This window comes from Poecilia reticulata, linkage group LG12 (genome assembly GCF_000633615.1).
Source record: "Poecilia reticulata strain Guanapo linkage group LG12, Guppy_female_1.0+MT, whole genome shotgun sequence".
NCBI lineage: Eukaryota > Metazoa > Chordata > Actinopteri > Cyprinodontiformes > Poeciliidae > Poecilia > Poecilia reticulata.
Window position 1 is genome coordinate 21,404,599 of NC_024342.1, and position 16,838 is coordinate 21,421,436.

Sequence of the window (16,838 nt, forward strand, 5' to 3'; positions counted from 1 at the left end):
CATCCAACAGCTTCACTCAACTCAGTCGGTTAGTTTGGGGGAAAAACTGTGAAAAGTTCTTTGCAAATATAAGACTATTCCACATCCAGGCCTGGACACGTCGTAGCCTTCATGTTGCGTTTAAAGGCGGCTCGGAAAAACAGGTTACCACATGTTAACAACGGATTAAACCATTTTAACTGCTGATAAAAGTGACAGAGGACACAGATATGGGAAGTGCAGAAGCCTCTACCGTCTCAAATTGACATGAATAACAGAGAGTTGGCCGTTCTAAGGTAAAAACCCAGCGCATACAGTGTTCAGGTTTTTTTTTTTTTTCATCCAGACGGCTTCCCGCGACCCCCCTGCAATGGCACGCCCCACAGTTTGGGAACCTCTGCATTAACTGATCAATAATTGGAAAACAAAAGTTGGTCTTCAGGAGTTTCTGTTGTATTTTTAAACACATGTAAAGCTAAAACTGACACTGGAGAAGTTTCGAGTTTAACAGATTTATATATTTTTAAAATTATTTTTATTGATTCTTAAATTAAAATGTAAATATTTTTGTACAGATTTGGTTTAGTTACGTCTCTGAGTGCGTTATTCTTTCAGCAAACTGTTTTTTTTAAAAGTCTGTATACTCTAGTTAATGATTAATCGAGTAATTAATTGATGATTATTTCTATAATCAATTAATCACGATTAATCCGATTGATCCGATTAATCGTTTCAGTAATGGTCCTTTACAGCTTCTCTCATTGATAATCAGTTTTTTAAAAACAAATTCTTCTAAATGTCCTTTTTAAATGACTTTATCTGTGAAATAATGCAGTTAAATTCCCAATATCAGATTATTGATTAGACTGATCCAGATGCATTCTGGGAGAAACTTTAAACTCTAAGAGGAAAAGAGTCAAAATGATTCATCCTGAGGATTTTAACACACATTCCTCTAAAATAATTAACCATTTCTGTAATAAATAAGGCCAACAGAACCGTCTTCCTGTTTGGGTCAGAACCGAGTCACTCAAAGAACCAGCTGTAAATATTTCACTTTTCTGTTGGAAACCACAAACTGGACGACTGCAGGGTGTGTCATCTGATCCGCTTATCTGTTGCCGTGGGAAACGGCAGCAGCCCATAATAATCTGCCCTCCGGTCTGAGAGGGAACCGAGACTCAGAAAAGTGCAGTTCTGGTTAAAACCGACCCGGTCCGGTCGGTCCGGTCCGCACAAATAAAAATTAAACAAATTCAGAAGAAAAATCATTACAGTCAAATTATGAAGGAATTTATTACCGTCTGAAAGGAGGAACATAATTATAGAGGAGGAGGAGAAGAAGAACCGGTCCAGAACCGGTTCTGGAATAGATTAAACTGAGACGGAAAAGCAAACCTTAAAATACTTAACAAAGTTAACGGAACAAAAACAATGATTTATCGTTTATTAACCAGGTTTCTGCTTTTATCTGATTTTTCCAGTGAATAAAATAAAACCACGAACATCCAACAGATTTTACAATGACGTCATTTCCTGTTTGTGCTTTAAATATAAAGGTAAATATTATAGTTTACATTTATGATCATTTATGAATAACTTTTTCACAAAAATACGATAATTTTCTTAATTTCAATATTTAAAAAAATTGAATTACTGAGATTTAAAATAAAATTTGGAATAAAGTGATCGAATTTTAAGAATGAAGTCAGAAATACAATTCAATACAAGTCTTAATATTGACTTTATTATTGTATTTTTATCATTTTATTCTAGTAATAATTCTACTATTCCTGAATTATTTCAACTGAATTCTCATACAAGTTTATTCTCGTAATATTATTTGTTTATTTTTTATTTTCTTAGCGTAGTCCAAATAGTTTTCTTGTGCTTGGGCGCCCCCTGGTGGTGTGGAGGCCCTAAGCAGCTGCTTAACTATCATGTTCTTTGGGCCGGCTCTGATTTTAGGGTTTATAAATGAATAAAAAATTAATGGAAGTCGATGCAAAATCCTGGTGAAGTCAGGAAGACGTGTGTGTGTGTGTGTGTGTGTGTGTGTGTGTGTGTGTGTGTGTGAGGGAGTGTTTGTGCTTCATGCAGCCATGAGGTGATGCTGCTGTGGAGGAATGTGGTGATTCAGCCAAAGAGGCATGCAGGAGGAGCGGCTGAAGGAGAAGAAGAGGAGGATGAGGAGCGATGCAGGAGGGAGGGAAGGAAACGAAAGGAAAACAGGGATAAAACAGGGAGCCTGTGTTTATGCATCCGTCTATCTGTCCTGTCCAGATTAACACCCAGCCTCTTGGGGCTCTGATGGCCCACTTCCTGTTTCAGCCGGCCAATCAGAGGCCGGCGCTCCTGGACTGAGCGGTATCTGATAACAGCAGGGGTCCGGGGGGAACAGCAGGGGAACGGCCGTTTGGGGTTATCCAGCTTCAAACCTGGACATCAGGAAGCAGCGCCCCGCGGAGGCGGAGGCGGGCACTGCGCTCAGAGGAGGAGCTCCATATTAGGCTGCAACAAGCCGAACTGAAGCGTTCAGTATTTATAGACTGTTTGTGGGTTCAGAGTGACCAGGCGGCGCCGGGTTGCCAAGGGTTTCCTTCCAGACCCAATCAGTCGATTCCTGAAGTTTCTGAAGGGATTACAGAGTTTTTCAGAGAACAGAGACGAAGAACATTGAGGCCTAAAAATGATCAGTGGGAGTTTTGTCTTCACGTTAGCCTAGCATCATGCTGTAAAGGTTTTACCCCAACAGATTATTGGAGGAGAGAAGCTACACAAACAGATGAAGTGGCCACAGTAGTTTTAATTTTGTCATGGCGTTACTTTAGTGCCAAAAGTAAGACTATTCCACATCCAGGCCTGGACACGTCAACACGTCGCTAACAGACGCTGGATGCCAAGCATTTTGACTAGAGCTAGCGTATCTAGATCCACCACTAGCTTAGCCATGCTAATGGACAGCAGAGCAAGCAAGCAAACCAGTGGGGGACCAACCTTAGCATGTTTGGATGCTAAGCTATCTAAGGCTAACGATAGCCCAACCAAAATGAATGCTAGGATATTCAAGCCTAATGCTAGCTACCCTGTGCTATTAGCCTTAGAAATCAGCCTTAGAAAGGCTAGCAATAGCTAAGTTTGTTGTGCTTGGGGGCCCCCAAGCACAACAAGCTAGCTAGCTAGCCTTTCTAAGGCTGATCCTGGTGAAGTCAGGAAGACTTCACCAGGCAATAGTCTTTCTAGGCTAGCAATAGAAAGGCTACTGCTAGCCTTTCTAAGGCTATTGCCAGCCTAGAAAGACTAGGCTAGCCTTAGAAAGGCTATTGCTAGCCTTTTTAAGGCTGAAAGTAGCATATTCAAGGCTAACGCTAGCCTCTCTGTGCTAATGGATGGCAGAGAAAAAAGGGAATCTAGTGGATTTAACTAGAGACTTAAATCCAACAAAGATACTTTGGGTTTGACCTTAAACTCTCACTTATGGCTGAATCACGATTCATCTGGTCTGTGTGGGGCAAACAGTTTGTAGCTTTGGGGTAAACTCACCGATTCACAGGGCCAGGCTGGTTTTGTTTAGTTACAATCATCCTTTAAAAAAACAGCTTCAGGTTCTCTCTGACATATCGAACATATTTAAGAGCCACAAAAAGGTAAAACCAGAATAAATCTGTGGTTTTAGCTGCAGTTTGTCCCTGCAGTCCTGAAAGTGATTCCTACAGGAAACGATCCGTTTTCCTGTTCGACGTTTCAGGTGCAAACAGACAGCAGGACGTTAAATATCACAGGAAAAGGAAGAGCTGGCAGGAAAACCCCACAACGAAAGTGAAGACCCACTTCCTGTTTGAACCTTCTGGGTCTCTGACAGAGAAGGACACTATCAACACTGGGAGTCAAAGAATCCCAGTAAGGAAATCCCAGTCGGGAACCATCATGTTTCATTCCTGTCTATGCTGGGAAAATAACCATCCAACGCCTCAACATGGCAGCGCCTGCTGGTTCAGAGTCCTACCGGTTCCTGATGCGTAGTTGGACCGCTGAACATCGCCGGCTGTGATTGGACGATGGGGTTTCCTGTGACGGCGGCGGTGATGGGGATTGGAAACAGAGGTCAGGAGGAGGTGAGGGAAGACGAAGAGCGGCCCCGGAGTTCGGTGACGTGAACTCCTCGATGTATCCGGGATCGAACTCCCTGCAGAGGAAAAACCAGAAACGGGAACTTTACTCAGGACGATGAGAACGTGGCGTTACGCTGCGGGTTCAATCCCACAGATTAACTGCATCTGTGGACCAGATTAGCAAGGAAGCTCTTTAGCCTTAGAGCGAATTCACACCAGGCCTGTTTAGTCTGATTTAATCCAACTCCGGTCCAGTTCACCTACAAACTGGTCTCAGTTCAGTTTAAGTGAACCCTGGTTCAGTTCGGATGCATATCTGAACGCCAATTGGACCGGAAACCACTCCAAAAGCAGGAAGTGGACTACAGAGCAGGGCATTCTGGGTAAATACAACCAGAATGCCCTGCATTCTGTTAGCGTAGCGCTAGTAGGAGAAATGGCTTGAGAAATCCTCCTGCCCCTAAAATCTGACGCCTTCATTTTTGTATATATTTGGTGATGGAGGAAGTTGCTCTCAGTGCAGCGCCCCCACAGGCCAGGAGGGGAACAGGCTGCCCAAATCATATTCTGACTCAGTGCAGTGAGAACATGAACCACAGCAGCTGAAAATGTAATAAAATTGTTCCCAAAACAAGAGGAAGAAAAGTTTTACTCTCATTCTTAGTCGGTATTTTTAGTTCCCAGCTCCCATCCAACTTCTACTGACGTTTTGAGATATGAAAACATGATCATTTACTCAGACGTTATACTTTTATATAAAGTCCTTCATGTTTTAGCCAAAAGATTATATTTACAATCAGACATAACGACAGCAGCAGGTAGCAGGACAGACTGTAAAACACCATTTAGGATCATTTTCTGTTCGGTCACCAAATCTATGAAACAGACCAAACTAGAAACTATGACATCACTGAACTGTTTCAGGAAATGGTTTCAGCAGTGGGATCAACATTTTACTCTTTTCTTGAATAAATTTTAATGCAACACTTTGTTTACTTACAGATGTGATTTATTTTTATTCTCAGTGGTTAATGTAAGCTGCATCACTTTTAGCTACACATTGAAATCTATCATAGATCATGAGTTATATGTTAATTTAAATAGTTTTAATTAACCTGGCTGTATTAGGTATATTTATGCGATTTATCCATGTTGGTTAATATACATTCTCTCCTTTATAAAATAAATAAAAAAACTTTTGAAATTCCCCAACAGATAAAAAATTGCTTTTTGCTGTTAAAACCAAAACATTATGACCCAACATGATTTAAAGTTACTGAAAGTTTGAAACTGAGTATATTTTTAAACCCAGAAGCTGAATAACTGGATTCCTGAGATGTTTTTTTCTTTTCTGTCCCGACTCCATGCAGGTCAGACAGTTTAAAGTTTAAATGCTCTGATTTCTGTCCTCCAGTGAATTTGGCTAATCTACAACCACATTAACCACCAGAGTGAACGGCCGTTTCGTTCTGGTTCAGCAGGTTCAACGCTGTTCTTCACGACAACCTGTGGAGGTCAAAGGTCAGCTGTGGTGTTGACGGCAGGGAAAAGAGGTCAGGGTTCAATGTTCAGAATGACCTGGAAGCCGATTTAACTCTTTGCTCCTTTTGTGACTCAAACAAAGGAAACGACTCAGTTTTACCAAGTTGGTGAGAAACTCAACAGGGTTTTAATAAACTGTTTTCTCTCTACGATTGTTGAAGCAAAACATATCCGACTCAAATCTTTTCACCTCCAAAAACAACAACAAAAAAATCGGATTTTATACGTGGAAATAAATCGGATTCATGTTTGATAGTTTTCTGCAGCCACATCACATTTTATCCAACTTCCACATCGTTACACTGCATCCAAACAAGCTTCTCTAAAAGAGATGCCAGTGGTTAGCAAACATCTGCTAATCCGCTAATACGTTAGCTTAGCTTAGCGCTTTTGCTCATTTTAAACACTTACAGCTTTCCCTGAATTCATTTTCCAGATAAACTCTAAAACTCTAATCTTCAAGTTGCAGTCGATGCGCCACAAAACCTTCTTTTTGCTCAACGTTAAAAATGTATCCATTGACGACGGCGGCCATTTTTGCTGCCGTAAACGGAGCGCTGCTGTGTGAAAATAACCGTCTTTAACTCATAGATACTGTTTCTGGTCTAACCGCTGGCTTATTGTTGCTTAATATTCTCTGCTGTGCAGCTTTGAATTCTTCAGAAAAAAAGGATTCTAGGTAAACTGCTGTTCATGGTTTATTTTACAAAAAAAGACAAAAATACGTCGTATTTGTCCTTATTTACGTTGGTAGTTTATCTGGACTGGATCATATTAGTGTGTAACAACGCAACTTCAAAATAAAAGCACAGTAGAAATGCCTTTAGAGACGTAATCATGATTGAAAATTGAAACAAATCAGAGTATCATCAGCGTAGAAATAATTTATTAGCTTACATTAATAATTTGGCTAAAGTGTAAGACATATATTAGTATTTACGTGTTGTATAAAAGTGAACAAACACACAACAGATTCCACATTGTCATTAGTAATTTAATTATGCGATCCAAGGAAAACTGAGTTTTAATAGTTTTGTGTTTATACAAGTTGGAGGAAAACAGACATCAGTAACGACCTTTGAGGAGCAACTATGACTCAACTGTGACATAATATGAGCATCATCAGCGTAGAGCGGGAAGCTGATAATTAAAAACATATTTTACAAGGAGTAACGTTTCAAAACATGGGCCTCTATGAATGTCAATAACAGCAGCATGCGCCGTCTGAAACAGGGTGACCTTTCATTTTACCACGGATTTATGTGCAGTGCAGCCAAATTACAGTCAGCAAAGACACATTTAATGATAACAGAGCAATGTGACGTAAATCAGTCTGCAGCTGATTCTAAACCAAAGATAAGAACATTAATATAAGATCAACAAAGGCAAGAACCAAGGAGGCTGTTATCATCACCAGAGTGAAAGTTCATGTCATTCAGTGAAACCAGTTAAAATCCTGACTGATCCAAACTGAGCTGGGAATAAACTGAATAAAAACCTGAGAGATGCTTTCAGACAAACCCCAGAAATCAACTTCCTGATGAAGTTTTAATTTTAAATTCACCAATAGAAACACCTGCATCATTAATGAAGTCAGAAAAGTTTCTCTTCTCCACCCAGAACAGTCACATGAACACACACTCCTTTCTAAAACACAACAATTAGCACCGAAAACACACACGCACACACACAATTGCATGGCTATCTTTGTGGGGACTTTCCACTGAATTCCATTCATTTCTACAGCCTAAACCTGACCTTTACCCTTTTCCTAACCCTAACCATCACATGCCTAACCCTAACCCCAACCAAAACTCAATTCACACCTTAGTCCTAACTCTGACCCCTGACCAGGCTTCGGTCCCCACAAGGAGCAATTGGTCCCCTCAACGTAGTGTCAGGAACATCGTCCCCACAAGGTATTACAAACAAACGCACACATACACACACACACACACACACACACACCCACGCTTATGTTGTTCACAGAGGACATTCCACCGCTGCAGCGCTCAGCCGGCGGACATCCCAGTCCCAACACAGCAGCACACAGACAGGTGCTCAGATAAAAGGCCGTTCCAGTGAAACCAGTCGAGCTGGTCGCAGGAATGTTCGGCAGCCACAAACACCTTGAAATCAGCAGAACAGGAGGGCCGAGTGTCGCATTAAACTTTCCGTCTCATTGCACACAAACACGCTGCTCCCTTTAAAGCCTTTCACTCCAGTTCAACGGCTAAAACCAGCCGGCTATAAAAGTCTACACATCCTGTTAAAATGTCAGGATTTCAAGGCTACAATGAGAGTTTCGTGTTTGAGTTAAAAACATTACAACAGGTTTAATGTTGAGGCTCCACAGAGGTAAAAGGTAGAAAAATAAGTAAAAAGTTGCCACAACCTGGTTGCATAAGTATTCACACCCTTAGATTGAGAATGTTTTCACACCTGATGGTCCGGTAAACTCGGTTCAGGACCAAAGTCAAAACATTTGCTACATTTTCAGCTGCTGTAGTTCTTTCTCTCTGCTCTGAGTCAAACCAGCCAAACCCTCTGAGCTGCTGTTTTCGGGCTTTGTCGCTTTAAATCCAAATAAGCTGCWACTGGCCACAGCACCCCAACTCAGTGTTTACACTCACACATGAAAATGGCTGAAAACAGATGCGCAATAATATAGACATACATCTTTGAAAAGCAGAAATGGAGCCTCATGCGCAGCCAACAAGAATGAGGCAAATTGTTTCTGGATAGTAAGTCAACAAAAACAGCCTCTTGTCTTTTCCAGCAGCCATTGTACAGCAAATTTATTGTGAAAACCAGCTGACTGAATGTGCTGGAGCTCAGCTGGGGTTGCTAGGTAACGGGGTGGAATTCTGCCGGGGTTGCTAGGTAACGGGGTGGAATTCTGCCGGGGTTGCTAGGTAAAGGGGTGGAATTCTGCCGGGGTTGCTAGGTAACGAGATGGAATTCTGCCGGGGTTGCTAGGTAACAGCACATATGACTCAACGATCAGGAGGTTTTAGAAACAGCTCATTTTCAGACACTAAAAAACATGAATTTATAGCCAAAAACCAGGTGGTTTTTTAAAGTGTTTTGATTGATTTTAGAAGCAGCAAAAAAAGGCAAAAAGTTGCAAAGAAGGAATTTTGCATAATGTGTCCATAAAAAGATGGATTAAATGTTGGCTGTATTCTGCAAAAACAAGATGAAACCAGGTAAGAAATGTACTGATGACCCTAATTCCTCAGGAATGCCAAACCTACAGCGAAGCACGGTGGTGACAGCATGATGACTGGGGCTGAAGAAAGAACCAAGAATGGATTTACCAGCAGATCAACGTCAAAATGTCCCAGATGGATGTAAAGTCTCATTCTGCCAGAGCAGCATGGCTCCAGTGGACCTGATGGGTCCGATTTATTCCTCTGGTCCCATGAAGTCACCAAAACTGTGCTGAACACACACAGACGGAGGGGTTGCCCCGGCGATGGACGTGGCTTGTCCCCGCAGTGACTTCTCTCTCCTCTGTTTTGGGCAGAGAAACTCAAACATTCATTCAGCTCGATTACGTCAACCGGCAACAAAGGAGCACAAAGACGCAGAGTCACCAGAGGTGAATGGAAGGAGACAAAGAGACGGATATGAAAGAGCGAACGCTCAGCAGAACGAACCGAGAGACGAGAGGTCGTCTTCAACATCGCTTCATCGATAATCCTCCGGGGCTCTCAGGGCTCCGCTTTGAATTTCAGCTTCCACTTCACCAACCGATGGTTAAAACTAGCAGAAAGTAGGAGAACCTGTTCACCTTCAGGTCTCGGTGAGTGAAACGGACACGCGTTTCATTCACTCCAAATCACACAAACACCAAATGAAGCCAAACTACCGAGTCCAGAGAGACGCAGACCCACTGGACTAAATCCAAACCCGGCAGGTTCATGAGGAGGACACGGCAGAAGAAACCTTTTCTGTCTATAAACCACCAGACACAACGACCAACCGGCAGAAAAAACGTTTCCTGATCCACTTTAACACATGGAAACATGTTGAATTTCACTAACTGGGACTTTAACTGGAGTTTGTTCTGGTCCAGTGTCTCTCCATCCTGGTCCTCACCGACCCCATAACTGCATGTTTTAGATGAGCCTCTATTCAGATCAGCTGATTCAAATGACTGCATCACCATCAGGTGCTGCAGACGCCTGATAATCACCCAGAGATGAAATCCAGGTGGCAGGAGGGAACCTGTGCTGTTCTGGTGCAGAGTCAGCAAATAAATGTATAAATCAGTAAATTTATGTTGTTGGAAAAGTCATTTCAGCTGCATCAGATTGATATCAGCCGATATTAAACTTCAGATATCGTATCAGAAATTAGTTTTCTCTCTTTTTTTATCATCCACACTTTTAGTAAAACTATGAAAAATGTTGCAGTTTTGCTGAAAAACTCAAAATCTGTTTTGATTGAGGCGCCACTGAGTTTTCAGAGAAACTAATGTAGGCGCATATATGTACATCTATGCTAGCCGACGATGACGTCTGGCGTATTTCACACTCTGTTGCTAATGTGCTACTCTGGCATTCCAGCTTTTTGCATATGGAACACCAAAAGGGCCAAAAAGGCAAGAAATTTCACGTTTCACAAATTGTTTACAATTTAAAGGGTTTGTAAACGAACCACAACTGCAATAAATGATTATTTCAGTAATCGATTATTCTGACAATTATTTGATTAATTGGATAAATTAATATTGGAACATTCTGCAGATTAAGCAGAATAAATTAAGCATTTTTATATAATATCAGAGAAACATTAAACAATTCGATTAGAATCACTTTTTAAATAGGAAAATAACGATTTTATTGCCCAATTTTCCCTTAGTAAACCTGAACCAGGTGAAACTAAAACATGTTTATAGACTAAATGTTTTTATCTTTGATGCAACATGTATTTTTTTTTTTTTTACAGTTTTGGCTTAATTATTATATGTTTCATCAGCAAATGGCCTCCAGTTTATAATTTCTAAACTAATTAACTGAACCAATTCATCCTGATTAATCCGATCTAAGGTTCCAGGAAGTGGTAAAAATGGCTAAATTGTGAAATTTAAATTAAACAAAATCCCAAGAGAACATAAAATTAAACGCTGTAGCTCAATAACATGCAGTTAAATTTACAGATGTGCTTAATTTTGTGAATTTCAGAAAACATTTCTACATTTCTTCTCCAAAACTCAGCCGACTCTCACCCCTCTTGTACTTTTTTACTAACAAAACATAAGAATGTCTGTAAAAACTCAGACTTCAACATATTGAGAAAAACAAAACTTCCAGCCATATTTAGAATAATATCCATCAAGTTGACCTGAAACGGTTTATCAGCGATTAGCTGCAGTAAAAACTACAAACCAGCAGGTTTCTCATTTCTGGAGTCTCACGTTTCCCTTTTGTCTGTTGGCTTTGGGTAAAATGCGACTCTTCAGGTGTAACTTTACTCCAGGACAGATGAGAGACGCAGCTGAGGGTAAAACAGCTGCAAGGCGGATGAACGTCAGTCCAACATTCACTGTAAACAACTTCATGGAAACTGAACCTGGAAAATAAAACACAGTTTCACTGTGTGGCTCATTTCTGCTTTAATCTCATTTCACTTTTTTTTTTAATTAAATTATTGGAGTTCCTGCTTTAATTTTCTCTCTTTTCTTGAATTTACATATGTTTAGTTTAATTTATTGTTACATTTGTTCAGATTTCTAAAACTATAAACTGTTTATCAGTCTGCTAGCCGAAGGAGCTAACAGCGCTAATGCTAGCAGCTAGCTAACAAAACCCATTTAAAAGTGGTCAGAAATATTATAAACCTTTTCTTTTTAACTCTAAAAGAACAAATAAATGTATTTAATGGTGACTGAGTAAAATATGAATGTTTCAAAAATAATCTACCTTGAATTTACTGAAAAAAACAGTAAAATTAACACAATTTTATAAATAATTATGGGTTTTTCGTATCACAAACAACTTTTAAACAGATTGTTGTTGAAAATGAGAATCAATTCTCAATCAGTTTACCTAATTAAATAAATGTTTAATAAAGAAATTAAGATAAACTTTTAGTTTAATAGAATAACAACATGTTTAGTCTCTTTATTCTTTAATTTTCATCCCACTTTAATGTTTTACATACATTTTATTAATCGTGTTAATTAAAAGAGTTTTTAAATGCTTCTTTTAAACGTATGGGCAGTAAAAGGTGTCGAAGTTTTCACCCTCTGAACTCAGGAACTGGTTCATCTGGAGCCGCTCGGTTTTAATTTAGCCACAAAGGACGGATTATCAGCATAAACAGCCTGTTTAAAGTCTTTCCACAGCATCTCAGTTGGAGTCCAGTCCAGACTTTGACTGAGCCACTTCAGAACTTTCATTTATTTATTAGTTTTAACCCTTAGAGGCGCTGCAGGTTTGCTTTGGATCTTTGGTTTTTATTTTAAATGTATCAATAAACATTTTATTTTTGATGTTATTTTGTACAATTAAAAAAAACAAAAATAAAACAGAATAAAATAAAAATAAACTAAATGACTCAAAGAAAAGAATATTTGCCATAAAAAAGTTACAAAAAAATGTTTGATTTAAGTGGTCAAAGGTCAGAGGTTACATAAAATAAGATCAAGGGTGTTCAAAGTGGGGTGCAGGGGCCATTTGTGGTCCGTGGACTGATTTTATGCAGTCCAGTGACCACAGGGCAAAACTACAACTTTTAGATCAAAATCTACTTACAAAAAATTTATATYCAACAAAAAGTGATAGTTCCAGCTAATTAAAGTTTTTTACACCATTAATTACCAGTTAAGGAAAACATTTTCTCAATTTCAGTTTTTTATTTTGTTATTTTTATTCAACTATAGTAATCTTGAGCTGTGGCACTGATTTATCTCACATTTCTCTTCGAAGAAGAAGCACAGATTCCCAAATGAATTATTTTCGTGAATGAAAATGACATATTTTAGCTGCTTACAGGCCCAGAGCTCCAAACAATCCCCCTGCAGGCCTTTAGAGAATCGAGTCCAACAAGGCTGAATGACGATTAACCGCCTTAATGTCTCACAATATTTCAGAAAAGATGTTTACAAATGATCTGAAATCTGTGATGGTTTGATAGTTAAAGTCAGACAGAAAACCAGAGGAAATCAGACTTACGGCTCTGACAGGAAGCTCCCGGCGCAGCTTTCTGTGTTTGGATGTCAGAGTCTCTGCTGCATTTTGTCCTAATTAGGAAACGCACCAATCAGGAAAGGAACCAATCAGAGCGGACGGATGGACGGCAAACAGGTGAGGCAGCGTCTGCAAGGTGTGTTTGGAGACGACGTCACCACACACACCTTTTGTTTCTCTGACAGCGAGGATGGAGGAGATGAATGAACGTGCAAAGCTAACAATAAAAGCAGCTAACACCTGCTGAACTCACACACGCACACACACACACACACACCCCTTTATGATGGTGGCAGATAAACACACACACACACACACATCTTTATGACCCCTGAAGGAGGAAAGTTTACAGATAATCCCAATTCTCTGTTTTTTTAAACAATAATTTCATGAGCATTATCACAAGGCATGCTAATGCTAATGCTAACGCTAATGCTAACAGATTTTGGGGGTGAATCTGCCTCCAATCCTGGATGAACTTTAAATGACCTCAGGTCTCCACAGGTTGATCAACAGTCATTTTAGCAGTTTGCTAACTCATACCGCCGACGTCCAGATTAGCAAACCGCTAAAACAGTTTGATAGAAGCGTCTATGCTGATGATAATCAGCTAACTATGTTAGTTGGACCTTCCCTCATGAATCCTGTAGAAACAACAAGAGTGAATCTAAGTTTTCCTGTGGCTGTTAGCATAGCTAGCAAAAGTGGTTTAGCAAACCAGGATGCTTGTCTGAACACAGTTTGGTTCTCCAGAAGAAAAACACCAAAATAAAACTTTTAAAGATTCCAGAAAGATGATTTCGTTTTTGCTGAAATTTGATTTTCTTTTTTCGTGGTCGCTCATATCAATGATTTCTGTGTGAACGGTTTACGACCCCAGAGTGATCCGCATGCGCAGAAGGAAGCTGTAAACGTCAGACAGCAGCATAATGCATGTGGAGGTGATGAAGGATCAATAACAAAGGTTTTTATACGACACTTTATGCTGCAGAGCCTCAAACACCAAAGCATCCGTTACTCACTGCTCCAAAATCAGCTGATATCAACCAGTTTGTCCTAAATTATGTCCTATAGCAAGAATATTCTCTGTACAAACAAACATTTCTATGACTAGCAGCAGAAACTGGAGAGAAAACAAACAGCAAACGTCCAAAGAAAAAGCTGATCACAGCAGCAGATTAGCAAACAGCTCAGTGTGGAACCAGGAGGAAATGAGAACAAGACGAGACGCAGCCAGAAGAACCGATCAAATATTAAACAGCCCCGTTAGTTTAGGTCTGAATGCGGACGGCGAGTTTGGAATCACATCAGAACGCAACACGTCAGAGCCGATGCAAACAAACCGGTCCAAAGGTTAGCGTGGTTAGCGCGCCGCTGCAGCCTGCAGCGCAGCAATCACACAAAACGCAGCACAAACCTGCGACCAGCAGACATTTCTCTGTTCCCCATCAGATCCCAGCAGGACGCGGTCAGAACGCCGCCGCAGGAAGGTTTCACCCACCGCCACGCCCTCCACAGCTACCAGGTGTGCTGCTGCACCTGTCCTACTGTGTGTGTGTGTGTGTGTGTGTGTGTGTGTGTGGTCTAAAGTCTAAAGTCCTGCATGTCTTCCAGTCAGCAGCAGCAGCTCCATGTCACACCCCAAACCCAAATACACACCAAAGCCTCAACAGTGACAGATACATTTGGCCTATTCAAAGTATGTTTGTTACATTTTTAGCACAAAACCATTCTCAGGTAATGAGACTTCAGTCCGCTCAGTTCAGAGTGAGACGTTTTAGGGTCTCTGTCACTTTAAATCCAGTGGCCACGCCCCTCAAACAGATGCAAAATTACATATTCGAAAAGCACAAGTGGAGCCTCCTGCGCAGAATGCAGCACATGGTTTCTGGATTGTAAGTCAACAAGGCTGGGTGCAATAAATCAATTAATCTCATAACGAACTAAAATGAGCTCAAAAATGTCCATTTGCACGTTTTATTATTTTTCTCTTTCCTGGATGATAAAAGTTTCAGTTTGGCGTTTTGGTCTCAACTACAAAGATAATTTTGTTCAGACAAACTTCATAAATAATTAAACTTTTTGTTCCACTTCATTATTTTTAAACATTTATGTATCTTTGYTATTTAAAAAGTCTCTCAGTGTTAAATGTTCATGATAATTATTGATATTTGATGATCTGCTCTTACTTGAAAACGATCTCAAAAACACAATAATATCGTTTATCGCGATAAACCGATTTCTGTAAATCATTTCTAATATGATACTCGTCTCCTGTCCTCCTGCTGCTGGTTCTGTTCAACTCACTAAACCTGTTGTTGGATTCATGAATACACTGAAGCAGCAGGACAAACCGATTGTTGATAAACCACAAGAATTAACTCCTGCCTTCCTGTTCTCACTCCGTTCTCACTGAAATGTTCTCACCTGTTTGAAAAGCACGATGGAAAAACTCTGAGCGGAAACAAACGTAGAGGCGAGAGCTGAGCTTCTGTGAAATCTGCAGTTTTTATCTCCAAAAATACTGAAATAAATAATATTTATGTAGATGTCTGAATATCTGGGAACAGAGCCGCGTCGCGATCGATAAGAACGTCCTTCATTTTGATTTATTAAACATCCTGTTTGTTTAAAAGTCTGCTGGATGTTTTCTAATATTACCCAGCCTGACCTCTGACCTCTTCCTGACCTTCTGGATCCACATCCAGGAGATGAAATGATTCCATAAAGTCGCAGCAAAGCCGGAAAAGCAGATCCTGAAACTTCCTGAGGGGGAAATTCCCACAGAATCCGTTTAAATCCCATTAATCACGTCTGAAAGCTCGGATTCATAAAAACGAAGAGTTTTCTCCAGATTTAACCAAATGACAGGAGAAGTAAGTGGATAAAAACCTGCGGACGGTGAGCTGCAGCGTCTTGAACGACCCTTTGATCAGAGCGATGGCTTCCTGTCTGTAGCCACTCAGCTCCACGCCGTTGATGATGATGATCTCATCCCCGGCCAGCAGAGGGCGCTCCACGCTGTCCGCCTTCCCGCCTTCTTCCACCTGGAAGGAGAACCAAAGATTCGCCACCGGAGTCAAACTCACACTCTGAGTTTGATTCTGGAGGAGGAATTCTGCTGCAGCAGGAGAAAAAGTGACAGACGGCGTAGGTAAAAGTATAAAAATGTATTTTTAAAAAAGACAAAATGCATCATAGCTACTGAAAGGAGCCTTTTAGGAACGTTTTATAAGTTTATAAAACGTTTTATAAGTTTATAAAACGTGGATCCATTTCTGTATTTTAAAGAAGAGACAACAAAACTGTGTGAACAACAACAGAAATGTGTATTTTTTAAATGAGTAAAAGTAGCAGGTGGCGTTTACAGTAATGATGCTGTAATAATAATAAAACAGTAATAATGGCGGCTGCTGTCGTCACCAGAACCAGGCAAAGGAAGCCGATAAAAACAAACACGTAACAAATAGAAACGGCTTCTGTTTGTTTGTTTTGGTGGTTAGTCTGCACTGGGTCAAACCAGCCTGTTCCCCTCCTGGCCTGTGGGGGCGCTGCACCAAGAACCACTGAAGGAAACGACACAGAAACCTCTGAGAGCAACTTCCTGTTTCACCAGGTGGAGACAAGATGGAGGCGTCAGATTTTAGCAGCTGGAGGATTTCTCAAGCCGTTTCTCCTACTAGCTCTGTGCTACGTTTGTTTAGGTTGTATTTACCCAGAATGCCCTGCTCTGTAGTCCACTTCCTGCTTTTGGAGCGGCCTCCAGTCCACTTGGTGTTCACATATAAAACCGAATTCACTTCAACTGAACCCAGACCGTGTGTCTGCTAATTCAATTAGCAGACACTCCTGAGCAATCAAACCAGACTTTCTACAAAAACGGACTGGAATCAGATTAAAGTGGACCGGAATCGGGCTAAAATGGACCGGAGTCAGATTAAAGCGGACCGGAGTCAGATTAAAGCGGACCGGAGTCAGATTAATGTGGACCGGAGTCAGATTAAAG

General features: G+C 40.6%; 1 protein-coding gene across 1 annotated transcript in view; it reads right to left on the bottom strand.

Annotated features, from left to right (window-relative positions):
• Positions 1-16,838, bottom strand: part of shroom3 (shroom family member 3) — a 43,983-nt gene that overhangs the window by 24,469 nt on the left and 2,676 nt on the right. The window contains exons 2-6 of the mRNA XM_017307728.1: positions 15,725-15,879; positions 12,818-12,885; positions 11,044-11,213; positions 9,683-9,894; positions 3,986-4,165 (exon numbers count right to left, since the gene is read on the bottom strand). Coding sequence (XP_017163217.1) covers positions 3,986-4,165; positions 9,683-9,894; positions 11,044-11,213; positions 12,818-12,885; positions 15,725-15,879 — 785 coding nt within the window. The remainder of the gene's footprint in view (positions 1-3,985; positions 4,166-9,682; positions 9,895-11,043; positions 11,214-12,817; positions 12,886-15,724; positions 15,880-16,838) is intronic.